The following is a 15,338-nucleotide window of genomic DNA, read 5'->3' on the forward strand; positions in this document are numbered from 1 at the left end:
AGGAAAGGACTGGAGCACAAAACTGCCCAATCCTGGATCCATCATCTCTAACCAAGCAAAAACTTGTGAGCTGTATTCAGAGGGTTTAGACACAGCTCCAAAGTCTGAAGTTACAGAGCTTCCTTCCAGCAGTGGGGAAAGCTGGGGAAGCTGGGCTGAGCCTGCAGGCTTTGCAGGGCAGAAAATGGTTCCAGGGGCTTTGAGCTGCCCCAGAGGGGTTTGTCCCATCCCCTTCCCCGCAGCTGGGAGTGATTCTTGCCTGGTCAGAGCTGTATCCCTGGGGTGATGTGGGGCTGTCACTGCCACCACTGCTCTCCCCAGAGCAGCCTCAGCCCTGGCTCTGGGTTCAGAACAGCTCCTGGGACAAGTCCTGGGAGCTCCCGAGTGCTTCCTGTCCCCACTGCCTGTGAGGAGAGGGAAGTGCTGTCCCCTTTGCCCCTCCAGCACTGGGGCTGGGCTGTCCCCTGCTCCCTGCTGTGGCCTGGCTGCTCTCAGCTTCCAGCTCCTCATGGGAGAGGGGAACTGGGACCAGGGCCAGGACTCAGCACCCCCAGGTACCCAGCCCAGGCAGGACTGGGCTGTTCTGCTGTCCAACCCCAGGGTTTGCTGGTCCCACAGCAGCCCTGGGCCTGCTGGAGCTGGGGTGCTGCACCCCAGTGGGATGGAGAGCTCTGCTTTGGTGCCCACCTTGAGCTGCTGTGCCCGGGGCTCAGTCCTGGGGCAGCGCCCACTGCCCATCCCTGTGCTCCCCCCCAGCCAGGGCTCAGCCCCAGCTCAGTGCACAAACAGCAGAGAGGAACTTGGTATCCTTTTATTTATAAACAAATCAACGTAAAATAAGTGCAGAGGAAAGCACTGGCTGACCCTGCTGGGGCCTGGCTGCAGCGGGGCTGAGCTCCGGGGCTGTGCCGTGAGTGAGGGGCTCTGTGAGCAGCCAGAGCCCCCAGCCCCGGGCTGTGCCGTGAGTGAGGGGCTCTGTGAGCAGCCAGAGCCCCCAGCCCCGGGCCAGCAGCGCTAGAGGACAAAAAGCCATTTGCCTTTTTATTACTTTGGGGTTTGGGGTATTTTTTTTTATTTTTTTTTTTGCAACTTTGCCCCTTAGGGGTAAACCTGACTCAGTGCAAGAGCCTGGAGGGTTGGTCACCACGTCCTGCTGCTGGCCAGGCCCTCGAGGCTGCAGGGGAGGGGGTGAGCTGCGGCTCCGGATGCAGAGGGTGAGCTGAGGACAGGAGAAGGAAGTGCTTGGAGTGGAGATTCTGTCCCAGCCCTTTGGTCACTGCAGAGGAAGCGTGTGTGTGTATGTGTGTGTGTGTGTGTGGGGGCACACACTGGGGACAGCCCTGTCCTGTCCCAGCTCAGGCCAGGCTGGTGCTGGTGATGCTGCGGGGTCTGGGCAGCCCCGAGCTGCAGCTGCTGTCCAGGGCACAGCTGCTGGCTCTGCTCCCAACATTCCTCGTGCAGCTGCAGAAACGTGTCTGGGACCACGGGAACCGCTCAAGTGCCATCAAAAATAAATACATTAAACTGCCTGAGACCAACAGGTGCCTCGGGAAGGGCAAAGACCAGACCCAAAACCTCGCACACGCTGAGCAGGGACAGACCAAAACTCTAGAGGAGCAGGAGGGCCCCTGGGAAGACAAACCTTAGCAGCTCTGGCTAAAAATCACCAAGAGCTGCAAGTTCAACACAGGTAGAAAAATCATCTCGTTGTTTCAAACAGACAACTCCTTAGTAAAAAAAAAAACTTCAAAAAAAAAAAACCAAACCACCAAAATTAAAGAAAAAAAATAGGTGGGAAGGATCAGCCGAGTCTTGCAGCATCCAGGCAGTGTCCAACACCAGCCCAGGGCCGTGCCAGGCCAGCCCCGCTCCTCAGCTCTCCCAGCTCGCTCCACGCTCCCACACGGCCTCCCCAGCCAGGAATAAACATGGAACCTTCCCCGGCCGGCCCGGTGTGCCCGGCTGGGGCCGGGGCAGGAGCTGGGGCAGGCAGAGCCGGGCGCACGGGCTCCCCCAGTGTGGAAGACCGGGCTGGCTGCTCCGAGCTCGCCGTGCTGGCACAGGGCTGAGGGCAGACTGGGGGCACCGAGCCCCTCGAGGCTGGGCAGGCTCAGTGCCCAGGGGCTGCCCCAGCAGGCACGGCTGGAGCAGGAGGAGCCGAGGCAAACACCCCGTCCCCACGGGCACCGCCTGCAGCGCTGCTCCAGCCGGGGGAGCAGCGCCGTGAGCCCAGGGAGGAGCGCTGCCAAGAGCCGCTCCAACACCCACAGCTCGAGTCTGGGGCAAAGCCCAGCTGTGCCCGGCTCCTCCTGAGCGCTGCCGGGGCCTGGCCGGGCCCGGGGGCACGGGAGTGTCCGGCGGCGGCAGAAGGGGTGTGTGCATGCGGACCTGTCGGCAGGTGAGCGCGGGTGGGGACAGCCGGGAGCGGAGCTTCCAGGATCCATCCGGCCAGCAGTCCTCTCAGAACTTGCCTTGCTTTAGCTTGTCGATGTGGTAAGTGAGCTTCAGGGCTGGCCCCAGCTTCAGCCCCATGTACTTCATCATCATGTCACTCCGCAGCAAGAGCAGGGCTTTCCCGTCGATCTCCTGCAGGGATGAAGGGCACTGCTTGTGATGGCACCAAAATGCAACAGCAGGGCTGGGTGTGAGAGCCCTGCTCAGCAGCATCCCAGTATGGACCCCCCAGTATGGACATCCCAGTATGGACAGCCAGTATGGACAGCCAGTATGGACAGCCAGTATGGACATCCAGTATGGACAGCCAGTATGGACATCCCAGTGTGGACATCCAGTATGGACATCCAGTATGGACATCCCAGTATGGACATCCCAGTATGGACACCCCAGTATGGACACCCCAGTATGGACAGCCAGTATGGACAGCCAGTATGGACAGCCAGTATGGACATCCCAGTATGGACACCTCAGTATGGACACCCCAGTATGGATATCCAGTAGGGACATCCCAGTATGGACACCCCAGTATGGACATCCCAGTAGGGACACCCCAGTATGGACACTCCAGTATGGACACCCCAGTATGGACACCCCAGTATGGACATCCAGTATGGACATCCAGTATGGACACCCCAGTATGAACACCCCAGTATGGACATCCCAGTATGGACGTCCCAGTATGGACATCCCAGTATGGACACCCCAGTATGGACAGCCAGTATGGACATCCAGTATGGACACCTCAGTATGGACATCCCAGTATGGACGTCCCAGTATGGACATCCCAGTATGGACGTCCCAGTATGGACACCCCAGTATGGACAGCCAGTATGGACACCCCAGTATGGACATCCAGTATGGACACCCCAGTATGGACACCCCAGTATGGACATCCCAGTAGAGATATCCCAGTATGGACATCCAGTAGGGACAGCACATCCACCCTGCTGAGCCATGTGAGTGATGGGAATTCTGCTGGGTGATCAACATCCAGGAGCCATTCCCAGCACTTGCTGAGGGAGGTGGGGAGGAAGGGAAAGGGAGGTTTCACTGGCAGGGGAGTGACAGGGGGAATCTGGCAGAGGATGTGTCCGTGCTGACAGCCCTGGCTGAAGATGGAGGTTAGGGAACAGATCCCAAAACACAAAGAGCCTGTGCTCTGTGACTGGTGACTCTGTGCCTGATATCAGGAAAAATTTCTTTCTTGAAAGGGGAGAGATGGCTGAAATCACCATCCCTGAAGTGTTTGAAAAACATGTGGATGTGGCACTTGGGAAAATGGTTTAGTGGTGGGGGAATGTTGGACTGTATGACCTCAGAGGGCTTCTCCAACCTGAATGATTCTGTGGTTTTATTTCTGGAGCTTCACAGCACAGTCCCAGCCACTGGCAGAGTGCTGGAGCTCCTCATCCCCACTGGGGCTGATTCCAACACAGCAGCTTTCAAAGCATCTGATCCTTTACAGCAGAGCCAGATGTGTCCCTCCTGAGATGAAGGAGGGGATGGATCATGAAGCTTAGAACAACCAGAAAAGCTTTGTACTTGGCATTTGTGAAAGTCTGCCAGTTCCTTGCTGTACTCCTGTCCATGACCCAGTCCAGGCTGGGTGCAGAGCTTTGCACTGGACAGTTTTCCATGAAGAAAATGTGAATTGGCTTGTAAATGAAAAACGAAAGTCACAACCTCAAACAACAGAAAATCCTGTCCTTTGTCAATGTTCAGTTGCTTTCAGGTTGGTGAGATCTCCAGGGATCTCCAGTACTACGTTTGATCTGTTTTTCACTTCCACAGATGAAAGCAAGTTTCTCCTCAGGACTGACAATCCAGAGCACTTCTGTCCCTTGGCAGCTTTTCATAATTAAAACAAACATTTCTCAACTGTAAGAGAAATTGTGTTTCTAAAATAAAACAAATTCAAAAAGGAAGTGTTGGGTCAGCCCAGCCCGGAGCAGGACACGGTGCTGGGTGTTTGCTCCCACTGCTCTTCATGAGCAGCACCAGAATATGGACTTTACCACAAGGCAGAGGGCTCAGGACATGCAGCTGCCAGACCTCTCCTGTAGCTGTGATGGTACAAACTCCAAACTGTCTGCAGCTGTTTTACACCTACACATGTGAACAAGGATCAGAGCCTCAGGAGACTCCCTGTCACTGGAGCTGAGCAGCAATGCACTCTGAATCCCACTCGGTACGTGTTTCTTGCCAGGAGAAATTTGCCATGAGTTGAGTATAAAGTCCAGGAGGAGCAGAGTTTTCAGCACTGGGATTCACTGCAGAGGCTCTGTATGCACCCAGAACCCTGAGGGGCTCTGATGAGGATCCACACAGGGCATGAGCAGGATTTATGGGGATCTTTTTATTAAGCACAAAACTCCATCTCAAGTGCTGCCGTGTTCCGACTGCTGGATTTTGTCTGTGTGATTTGCCCCCTCCCAGGTGTAACCCACACATCTGTACATGGCACTCACATGTTTTCTGAAGAGGTCAGCGTGGGGGCCCAGCTGTGGGTCTGACTCACGGATGAACTGCATCACCTCCTCCACCGTCCAGGACGAGGGGTCGCGGCTGCTGAGCCGGGAGGTGTCCCGGGAGCCCAGGTACCTGTCCGAGCCTGGGGATGCCAGACAGAGCCGTCACTGGGGGTCCCTGGCACCGCCCCAAGGTCATTCCCCCTCGATCCACCACTCAGCTCCTCTCCCACAGCAGGGCAGAGACACAGCAAGGGGCACGTCCCAGGTGTGCCCCAGATTCCTGCAGCGCAGGTCTGGCTCAGAAGCCTTTTCCCTCTCCTTAGGCCTGACTTTTCAGGGCAGCTTTCTGTACTGATCCCTTGTCCCCTCTCTCAAACCCCACTCCCCCTGTTTGTCCCCAGCTCCCACTCCTCTTTGTCCATGGGCTGACACCTCCCACCTCTGCAGGACACCCCCCTGCCATTCCCACATCTCTCCCCTCCCAACACCTTTAGCACATTTAACACTGCAAAACTGCTTTATGTTTTCACTGCTGCACCTTCTGATGGACTGAACCCACAGGTGACCTCCTGCTGTCCAAAAGCACAGCCTGAGCTGGCACAGGTCCTGCTCCCAGCGTGCACAGCCCCTTGTCTCAGCTGTCTCAGGCACCAGCAGCCTGAGCTGTTCAGAGGCTTTCACTGATGCCATGCACCTAAAATGACGCTGTTTGTAACATGCTGCCATGAGCAGCTCAGCTCCTGCCCCTCTCCTCTGTACAGACAAGTGCCACTCACCCTCCCAGCCCCACCAGGCAACTCTCAACTCCCCAGCCATTCCCAATGCATCCTTGCAGACTCAGACACCCATTTATCACTTGGACACAGTTCAGCTCCTGCCTGTCCCTTTCTCCCCACTGACCTCCGGGTCCACCCAGTCACCAGCCAAAGGAGAAATGTCACCTGTCCACACTGCCACCTGCCAGGTGCCATCACACCTAACAGACTTGCTGAAGTTAGAAAGGTGCACTGGAGTTAGAATAGCCCTTTATTGCCCAATTGACAGCTGCAGGGCTGTTCTGAGCTCTTACCCCCAGAGCTAAGCCTGCGCAGGGCAGAGGTGCTGCCCTGGCTGAGGCTAGAGGGCTGGTGCAGGTGCCTGTATCCTGGCAGGCGATAGTCTCTGGAGCTCCTGCTGTGGCTGGATGAATTGACAGAGTTCAAGGCAGAGTCCATGGGGTCCAGGCGAGGCTCTAAGGGCCCTGGGAGGCCATCTGCCAGGACAAAGGTTTCACCTGGAACGCACCAAGCTGCAGTTAGTGCACCCGAACGCCACGGCCCCACGGCAGAGCCACAGCAGCGGCAGCGCTCGCTGCCTCCGACCCCTGGCTGGTCTCTCTCCAGCACAGGGATCAAACCAGGCACAGCCCTGCTGTTCACTAGCTGCCAATCTGCACATGGTGGCACCATCTGCCACTGCCAGTCCAACCAGGGTGGTGACAACAGTCCCAGGCTGCAGCAGCAGCTCCTTTGTTCAGCTGCTCTGAACCACCACCAGCCATGGCCTGAGTGCCCTGGGCCCCTCTGTGGCACTGTGGGGTGGGGCAGGGCTGTCCCATCTGGATGCCAATGGACACAGGACTCACAGGCAGTCCTGGACAGGAAGGGGAGGGGACGCTCCCCGAGGGTCACACACTGCACATCCTCAGCATCAGCGTGCAAGGGAACAGCCCTGGTGCTTGACTGGGGTGTCACACACACATGCAGAGCAGGAGGGAGCTGAGCCATCAGGGCCAGGCAATGCTCCCACGCCCTGCTGGTCCTCTGGCCCCAAAAGCAACACGCTGGTGATGAGCTGCTCGTCCCTCCTGGCCTCCTGCTGGGCCCTTTTCCAGTCTAACCACATCAGAGGCCAACTCCCCATACTGGAACATGCAGAGGAGGGTCTGGGCTGAGGGCTCTCCCCAGGCAGGGTATTAGAGAATAGTGGTTTCCTCACCTTCTCCATAAATGCACTGAACTTGCAGCTGTCCATGGCATGGAGGGGCTGAGGAGACTGTCCAGGGTGCCAGGCTGCATTGGCTGAGCCAGCAAGATCTGCCTCTACACTGTGATAGCTCCAATGCAGGGCCACCTCTGCAGGTTTTACTACAGCACAGCTGAGTCTCAGCCAGGAGGTCCTTGTGCCTCATGAGTCACCCTCAAACTGCTGTGTTCTTTAGGGTGAAATACCTGCCAGGGAGGGAAGCAGCTCCACAGCGAGGGGCACTGCCTGTGCACTCCAGCACACGGGAGCTGCAGCTCCTCCAGCAGCATCTGTAGGGACCCCGAGGGCAGCTCCAGCCCTGAGCCACTCAAACCATGGCAGCTGGCAAGGCTGGAGAGGCCAGAGCACTGGCCAGGCCTGGGTTTCTTCCCCGGCACCTCCCAGACTACAGGAGCAGCAGGTGAGAAGGCAGCAGAGCGCTGCTGTGCTGAACTGGGATCGTGGTGAGGGTTCGGGATCTGCGGCCTCTGGGACCCAAAAGCTGTTGAGATTTCCCCAAATTCCCTGCTGAGCTGATGCTGCCATGCTCCAGTGAAGGGAAGAGCAGCTTGCCAGAGCCTGAAGTGGCTGCCAAGTGCTGCAGACGTTGGGACTGGGGCAGCCTCTCTCAGCTACACTTTATTTGCTCTGGTTTCTATGAGCTGTGGCACTGCTGTGAGAGCTGGGATCTCCTGGTCTCATGTCCTGCTGCCTGTGTTTGAGCAGAGACACAGAGGCCAGCTCAGATGGGCCAGCCCTGACCTTCCAGGGCTTCACATGGTAGGGATATGAAATGGGAACAGCCTTGTCTGGCTGTTGGCCAGCCCAGTGTGGGGTTATTACTGGGTAATTGCTGCTCCCACCCCAGGGATTTGCCACTGCTGCCTTTCTTTGATTTAAGGTCTCTGGGATGTGCCCAGAAACAGCAGCACAACCTTAAAACCTGATGTACAAACTGCTGGTGTGAGGACTGCTACCTCTGGTGACCTGTCCTGTGCTGGCCCACTTGTCACTTGTTTCCTGCATGGACAGGTGTGTTCTCACCTGCTCTGGGTGCATAAAAAACAGTTTGCTGACCCATGGCTATTCCTGAATAACTTCAAAGCCCTCCTGCACTCCCACCATTGCATTTCAGCCTCAGACTGGATGCAAACCAGAGCTGGCTGCCCTGGCCTGGGCTGGGTGGGGATCTGGCCCAGCCAGACCCACCTGGGGGTGTCACACCAATGGGTTTCCACTGTAGCTGCTTCCAAGCAACTCCATTTGCCCTCCTGTTCAACAGGACAGTTCTGTTTACACCCCAAAACACTTCCCATTAAACATCTGGGGAAGGGTGCTGACTGCCAGAGAAGGACAGAGGCAGGAGAGGGGTCAGTGGGCACAGTCCTCTGCAGTGGCTGTGGGCATGGGAACAGGTCCAAGCTGTGCTTCTCAGCCCTCCAAGGAAACCCAGCACCTTCTCAGGTGACAGAGAGCTTCAGCTTGCCAGGAAGTCCTGGGACACTCAGCCAGATGTGCTGGGCCATGCACACACGTGTCTGAGTGCTCCCAAAACCCCCAGAGCTCTCACAGCAGGGACTGGAGTCAGCAGAAGGAATTTCAGAGCACAGGCACAGCCTCCTGTCAGTGCAAGGCTGAGGATCCAAAACTCACCCTCAGAAATGCCCTCACCCAACAATTAACAGCACAGTGTCATGATAGCAATGTGCTGTGATGCACTCTGCAAATATGAGATGCTGTTCTCACACGCTGATCACACACCTGAGGGCTGTGGATGGAGCCCTGGGGGATGGTGGTTTTTTGCCCAGGAGGTCAAACTGAAGGCACAGAGTGATCCCCAGGTTCCCTATCCCTGCACAGCTGAGTGCCTGCTTGGGCTGTAACACTGCAGCACAGCTGGGGGCTTTGTGGCAGGGGCAGTGCAAGACAGATGGAGGGTTTTCCTACAAATACAAGTACACAGGGAAGTGCTCAATGAGTGATACCTCCAGGGAAGGGAGAAGGAGATGAGGCAAGAGGGAAATGATTACTGCCCCTGGGAATTATCTGTAGACAAGATGCTCCTGCAAGTGGCAGGGCACAAGTGCACTCAGGCAAGATCCAGGATCCTCCACCCTTGATAACCAGAGTTGGAGCAGGAGGTGGCTGATCCTTAGGCAGATTTCCTTAGACAAACTGTTGGATTTAACTAAAGGCTGGCAGTTGGCACATTGTAGGGAAACATGGCACAATTAGTGGCGGAGAGGCAGGGAGCAGATAATTAAAGTTTAATTAAACAAATAGTGCTATAGACTCAACAGTGTCATTTTACTGCTAAAACATGGGAGTTTGGCCACAAGCACAAATGTGATTTGCACTACTCCTGAACACCCACTGCTTCCAGCAAGTGATGGGCTGTGAAGGCAGGTCCCCACTGTGCTGGGACTGCAGTGTTTCAGCTAAAAGCCACAGAAACACCACTGGCTGCAAGAGGAAAAACAATGTAAGACATTAGATCCCCTCCTCATGTCTGCTTTGTGCCAAATGCAGGGTGAATGGAGATGTCCCACTGCTGCTCACAGCCTTCCATATGGCAAACTGGGATGTGTTCAGGAGCTGCTGGCTGAGACAGGGTTCATTCCCATGAGAAGATGTCCCTTGCTAAAGAAATACTCAATATCTGAGTATTTCAAGTGCATATTCTTAAAATATGTCCTCTGAAATGCAAATATTCCTGCCTGAACCTCAATTTCATGGTGGAGGAGGATGTATTCATTACAGCTTTTAGCTGTGGGATAAGAATGAATTTCTAGATGGAATTTGAAACTTCACCTCATTGCTTGGACAAAGAACAGAACCAGACCAAGCTGCTGCAGGAAGGATCACCCCCCTCACACACAGACACGCTTCCTGCCCACTTTTCTGTGTTTTTCTGGAAGAGGCTGGAGAATTCTGGCATCCAGATGGCACAACCCCTTTGAAGGCCAAGGGATAACTGAATAGATTTGAAGCAGACTAAGAATCAATCTTGTAGAAACCTATTGAAGGCTCCTCCTTGGAATTACCCATTGTGGAATTACCCACTGTGTCTGTTCACTGACAATACAGAGTGTGCAATATTCACCACCCAACCAAGGCATCTGAACCTTTGGAGTGCTTCAAGAACAGGCTGAACTCTGCATGTCCCACCTGCTGTGCCAAAGGGTGCCCAAATGCAGTGGCTCTGGGCAAGTTCAGAGCAGCTGTGCTTAGAGACAGGGTCAGTGATCCTGCAGAGCACAGGACACAGACCAAAATCACCCACACAAGAGCTGGGCACTCACACCTGGGATCAGCAACCCAAGAAAACCAGGGAAATGGGGATTCTAAAGGGACAGCAAGAGAGCACAAAGCCACTGGACTGTGAGCCCACCCAGGAGTCTTCAGCAATTTTTCAGGGATTTCAGTCACAAAGAATTGTGACTAATACCTTGGCAGATTTCACCACCCATTCATTAAAAGCCTCACCAAGATTAAATCTTCAGTCTGCATTATGAAGGGTTTGCAGCTCAGAACAAAAGTGGGAGTGTATTTATTGAAGATTACTCAGTTCAGGGAGTCCTGGAAATCTCCCACCTGTGCATGCAAGGGACACCTGTGGATCCCACACCAAGGAGGAGCCTCCTGCAGCTGCTGTTGGGAGCATGGCCCAGCACATCTGCAGCAGTGTTATCCCGAGGGGCTCTGGGAAGGAGCAGCAGCGTGGGATGGGAATGGTGTGGCTGAGCTGGTGGAGCCAGTGACACTCCCAGGCTGTTTTAGGGAGGCCTGTGAGGAACAAGATGAGATCCTGGGAAAGGGCAGCAAGTTCCTGGCTGTACAGCTGCACATCAGCATCTGTACAACAGGCTGCAGCAAACCCCCAGGGAAAAATGCAGGGCAGATGGACCGAGGCAGCTGGGCAGTTTGGGCACTGTTAACCCCATGCACAGCCAGGGAAGCTAAACCAGATTACACGGAGTGAGATGAGGACTGCCAGGGTTAGAAGGAATTCCCACTGCATTCCACATGCCTGACACATCTGTGTGGGGAACCTGTCTCACCACAGAGCAGCTCATCCACTCCCCTCTGGATACCAAGCACAACCCATGCCAGGGACAAGCAAAGCCAGATCTGACCCTGCTGCAGGCGGGACAGGGAGCTGGGAACAGCCAGCTTTGGGAAGAGACACGCTGTGCTCACCTTCCAAAGGGTGACGGTCATTCTTTGGTAACTTGGGGGAGAGAGGAGCACTGTATGGAGGGGAATCTTGGGAATAGCGCTTTGTACCCCGGCCTGGTCCCTGCAGAGAGCCGTCTAACGAACTGCTTCTGTCTAGGAAAAGAGAACAAGCCCTCTTTAGGAGTGGAGACGTCCTGGGAAATGCAGACAGAGTCCCCTGAGCCTTGTGTGCACTGCCAGCCTGGGCACCCACCACCTGCTCAAGCTGCAATCCAGCACATCTGGCAGGGCAGAGTTTGTGGGTTTTATCAGAGAAAAAGGGTGGTGAGAAAACTAACAAGGTATCTTAGCCATGTTTTGCCATATTTCACCCAAACATCACCTCTAATTATTGACTTAATTCCATTTCTCCTCATTCTACACCTTGGCTCATAGCACACAATTCCTTGCTCATCCCACTGTCACATTTCAGGTGCACCCTTGGACACCTGGCAAACAAGCCTTGGACAAATTGCAGCCCCTCTGTGCCATACACAGTGCTGGTTTAAACCCTACTCCAATTTCCAATCTCCCCCCTCCATGGACCCCCCAGGCTGCTCTCCAAACACATGCCAAGGATGGGATCTCCACGCCCTGCACAGCAGACGGGACACTGGGACAGGCCAGGACGTCTCTGCACACACGGCTGATGGACAAGGGATGGAAGCACTGACACTGATGGGGACAGCAGCCAGGTAAGTGACACAGGGGTGGCAGACCCTGTCCCAGCTGAGGTGACCCTCCCCTGCCCACACAGGCCAGCAGCTCCCAGCTGGGCTCTTGCAGGTGACACGTGGGAGTTCACGGCGTTCCTGGGGTGGGCACACAGGGGTTAAATGCTCCTGCACAAATGCCAGGAGCCACCACCAGCCTGGAGCTGGCACAGGGCAGGAGGGAACAACAGGACTGACACCAAGGGAGATACAGAATGCCCAACAAATGGAGGTACAGGTGGGGGAAAGCACCAGATGGGCACAGTTGAGTTGATTAAGGAGAAACACAAAGGTAGAGAAGGTATCTGCTCATCAGGGAAATGAAAGAGCTACTTGCACTGAGGGATTCCATAGCAGTATGACCAAAAATTATTGTCAGAAAAACAAATTCCATCCTCAGGATGAGCCCTTGTAAGAAACACTGCCCAAACAGGGGAACACATGCTCTTGGTAATGTCTCTGGACAGCCCTGTGCCAAACTGCATGACCTTCACCCAACAGCCACAGAACCACAACACAAAGTGAAGCTTTACAAAGGTTTCATCAGGTTTTGGTTATTTTTTTAAGAGTGGTTGGTATTAAAAATAATGCATACACAGCAGGTCAGGTTATAGAAGTTAACCCTAGGAATCAGAAGTGTAAATTAATGAGAGGAAAAACCAAAAATAGAATTCTGGTTTTAAAGGACAAGTTTTGAGAAAATAAAGAATGGAGTAACAGGGCTGTACTCAGATCATCAGGAATAAAAAGAAAATGCCTTCAGTTCAAAAATGACATAAACCTCATGAATGTGTATCACCAAAGAGGAAATAATCTGAGAGGAAAGGACCCCAAAACTCAGAGGATAAATGCTCATTTCGAGAAGGATGCTGAGAACAAGCAGATCATTTACTTGGATAAAAAAGCCCTGCTCAGCATGGAGCTGTGCACCTCAGAGGAGGGAGAGGGCAGGGATGAAGGGAGGTTTTTAACTCGTTCTGTGCTTTGAGACAGTGCAAAGGCAATGCTGGGCCCATGTTTCAGCTAGAGAAGGAACAAGCACAAGGGAACAGAGTGAGGGGACTGTGCAGAAAGGCAAGGATTGAGATAAAAGGACAAAGAGTTGTCCTTGCCTCCAAATGACAGCTCAGCTGGGAGGGACATTTCACCTCCCCTGCCTTGGGAGGCTGCTGGGGGGAAGAGCAGCTCACTCTGGCCACCCCATGAAGTTCAAGTCAAACCAACCCTGTCTGAGGAGAGCGAAAAGCAGCCAAAAGATGAACCCCTCTGAGGGCTCCAACTGCTCTGCAACTACTTCCAGAAGAAAAAGAACCAAGTTAAGCTAAAAGACAATATTAAGACTAGGAGACACAGACACCAAGTTGCCCAAGAATAAATCAGGGCTGGAAATAACAAAATAGTTTCTAAAATTTCAGCATAAAACCCTGGAGCAATCTCCAATGGAAAAGCAAAATCTGCAACTCTAGAGAGGATCCAAGAAGCACCATGTGGTGCTGTAAGAGCAGGAGCCAGGGCTCTGTGCTCCAGAAGGTCTCTGCAGTCCTGTGTTTTCAGATGGCTCCAGGTCACATCATGTTCATGTTGCTATGAACAGCAATCAGCTGCCCAGTCCCCTGCCAACAGCTGCTCCTGATGTTCAGCTCACTCTGCTTCTCCTCATTTCCATTTGCTCAGAAAGGCTGAATGGCACTGCTGGCTGCTGCAGACTTTCCCTCTGCCCCAAGCACACACACCCCAATTCTCCATGGCACCCCCAGTTTGTTCTGGGAACTCAGAGCAGCTCCCAGTCCTAACCAGTGGCCATTCACTGGGAGAAGCAGCCCCATGCAGGACATCCCTGTACTGGAGACTGTAGAAGGCAGGACATGCAGAGCTGAAGGTGAGAGCACAGCAGCCTTGACATCTGGTGTGATTTAAGGACGTACAACTCCACCCTCATTCCTCCATGACCAGCCCAAACTTCCCAAAATCACCAGCTCTGTTTCCCTGCCCTCAGCAGAAGCCACTGTAATGTGTAGATAACAAAGTTTACCACCTTCTTTCAGGTGCCTGAGAAAGGTGCCACATGAGCAGATGCCCAAGAAGCTCAGACATCAGGATGAACTGCAGGACTAGGTGCTGCCACACCTCTGACTGTGGCTGATTTTCTTCAAGTGCTGTAAATACTCTGAATCAGAGTTCAGGATGGGCAGGTCTCAGCATTGTGTCAGATCTCGTGCTCTGCCTGAGTTTCTCTGAACTCTGATTTATACTTTTCCACACTGTCCAGCAGCCCAACTCTGACCTCTCACAGAGGCTGGAAACTCTGTGTGAGCTCAGCTGTGCCCAGAGCTGGGTGCTTTCCCTCCCACTGAGGTTTTGCTCTCGTGATGACAGGGTACCTCCACACTGAAACATGGGGATTTCTTCTACCTGAGGGTTCCTCAGGGGAAAGCCTCCAGTCCCAGTAACTAGTCATGCTGCTCCTGTCCTTGCATATCCTACAGCTCCTCTGCTCCTGGCCCTGCTGGCTCCAGCCAGGAGGAAACAGAGGATGGGAAGATCCTCCTTCTTTCTAGACTCTGCCTCAGGTGCTTTGTGAGGTGCAATGAATGGAAGCACTGTGGAATTTGGCTCTTGCTCCTACACCTCATGCTTAGCAACTTCTCTTTAAACAGTTCTTTCTAAGTGCTCATCCTTTTACATTCATACAACTTCTGCTTTTCTTGCCAGAACCATAATTATGCAAAGAATTAACTTTGGAAAGACCTCAAACAACACAACAACTACTTGCTGACTAGAGGGGGAAGAAAGCAAGACAGGAGAGGAGATCAGCACTTGTCAACCACCCAAGAGGGTGCAGACAGCTTGGATCCTCTCCATGATTGACGTTCCTGGAGCAGGAGCTGCCCCAGAAGCCTGGCAGCCATCACCCCATCACTGGCCAGCACTGCGCGGGAACCAGTGCGTTTGTTTTCCACTGCTTCTACTTCTGAGCAGTTTTGCAGCCTGACAATCTGCACTGTGACATGAACTGTCTTGCTGGGGTGAGCTGCTCCAAAACCAACAGAATCTGCATCAGATTGCTGCATGAGCATCACCCCTCAATGCTCATTGTCACCGAGGGCTGCATGCCCTGGCTGCTGCCAGCAGATCAATGACCGGTGTGGAAACCACTCTGCTTTAATTAATTGCTAATTACAGTTAAGCTGCTGCATGTTCTCACTCTCCCTTCTCATGCAGTCTTTTCACCTGAATTCCTAGCTGTATGAAGTCACCATAATCAGATTACAGGAAGAAGGAAGGACTGGGGGACGAGGAGAGGAGGGAAGACAAGGAGACAGCACGGATGAGCGGAAACCTACAGCGGAGATGGAAACCAAACCGACAGGCAGAAAATGCAACTGGAATCCTACACAAGAGCCCTGTGGGAATGTGCACGACACTGGGTGTGATGCAATGAACCCTGTGAGGGCTCTGAAGGCCTTCAGAGACA

At 53.9% G+C, this 15,338-nt stretch overlaps 1 protein-coding gene across 9 annotated transcripts in view; it reads right to left on the reverse strand.

Annotated features, from left to right (window-relative positions):
- Positions 1 to 795: 795 nt before the first annotated feature.
- Positions 796 to 15,338, reverse strand: part of SCMH1 (Scm polycomb group protein homolog 1) — a 61,344-nt gene continuing 46,801 nt past the window's right edge. For 7 of the 9 annotated variants that reach the window (XM_015649274.2, XM_015649275.2, XM_019008885.1 and 4 more), the window contains 4 exons: positions 11,133 to 11,264; positions 5,998 to 6,201; positions 4,926 to 5,068; positions 796 to 2,586 (listed from right to left, as the gene is read on the reverse strand). In XM_015649274.2, the coding sequence (XP_015504760.1) occupies positions 2,461 to 2,586; positions 4,926 to 5,068; positions 5,998 to 6,201; positions 11,133 to 11,264 (605 nt within the window). In that variant the 3' untranslated portion in view covers positions 796 to 2,460. The remainder of the gene's footprint in view (positions 2,587 to 4,925; positions 5,069 to 5,997; positions 6,202 to 11,132; positions 11,265 to 15,338) is intronic. The other 2 variants (XM_015649272.2, XM_015649273.2) reach the window with 2 other exon arrangements.

Source organism: Parus major, chromosome 23, assembly GCF_001522545.3.
Source record: "Parus major isolate Abel chromosome 23, Parus_major1.1, whole genome shotgun sequence".
Taxonomy (NCBI): Eukaryota; Metazoa; Chordata; class Aves; order Passeriformes; family Paridae; genus Parus; species Parus major.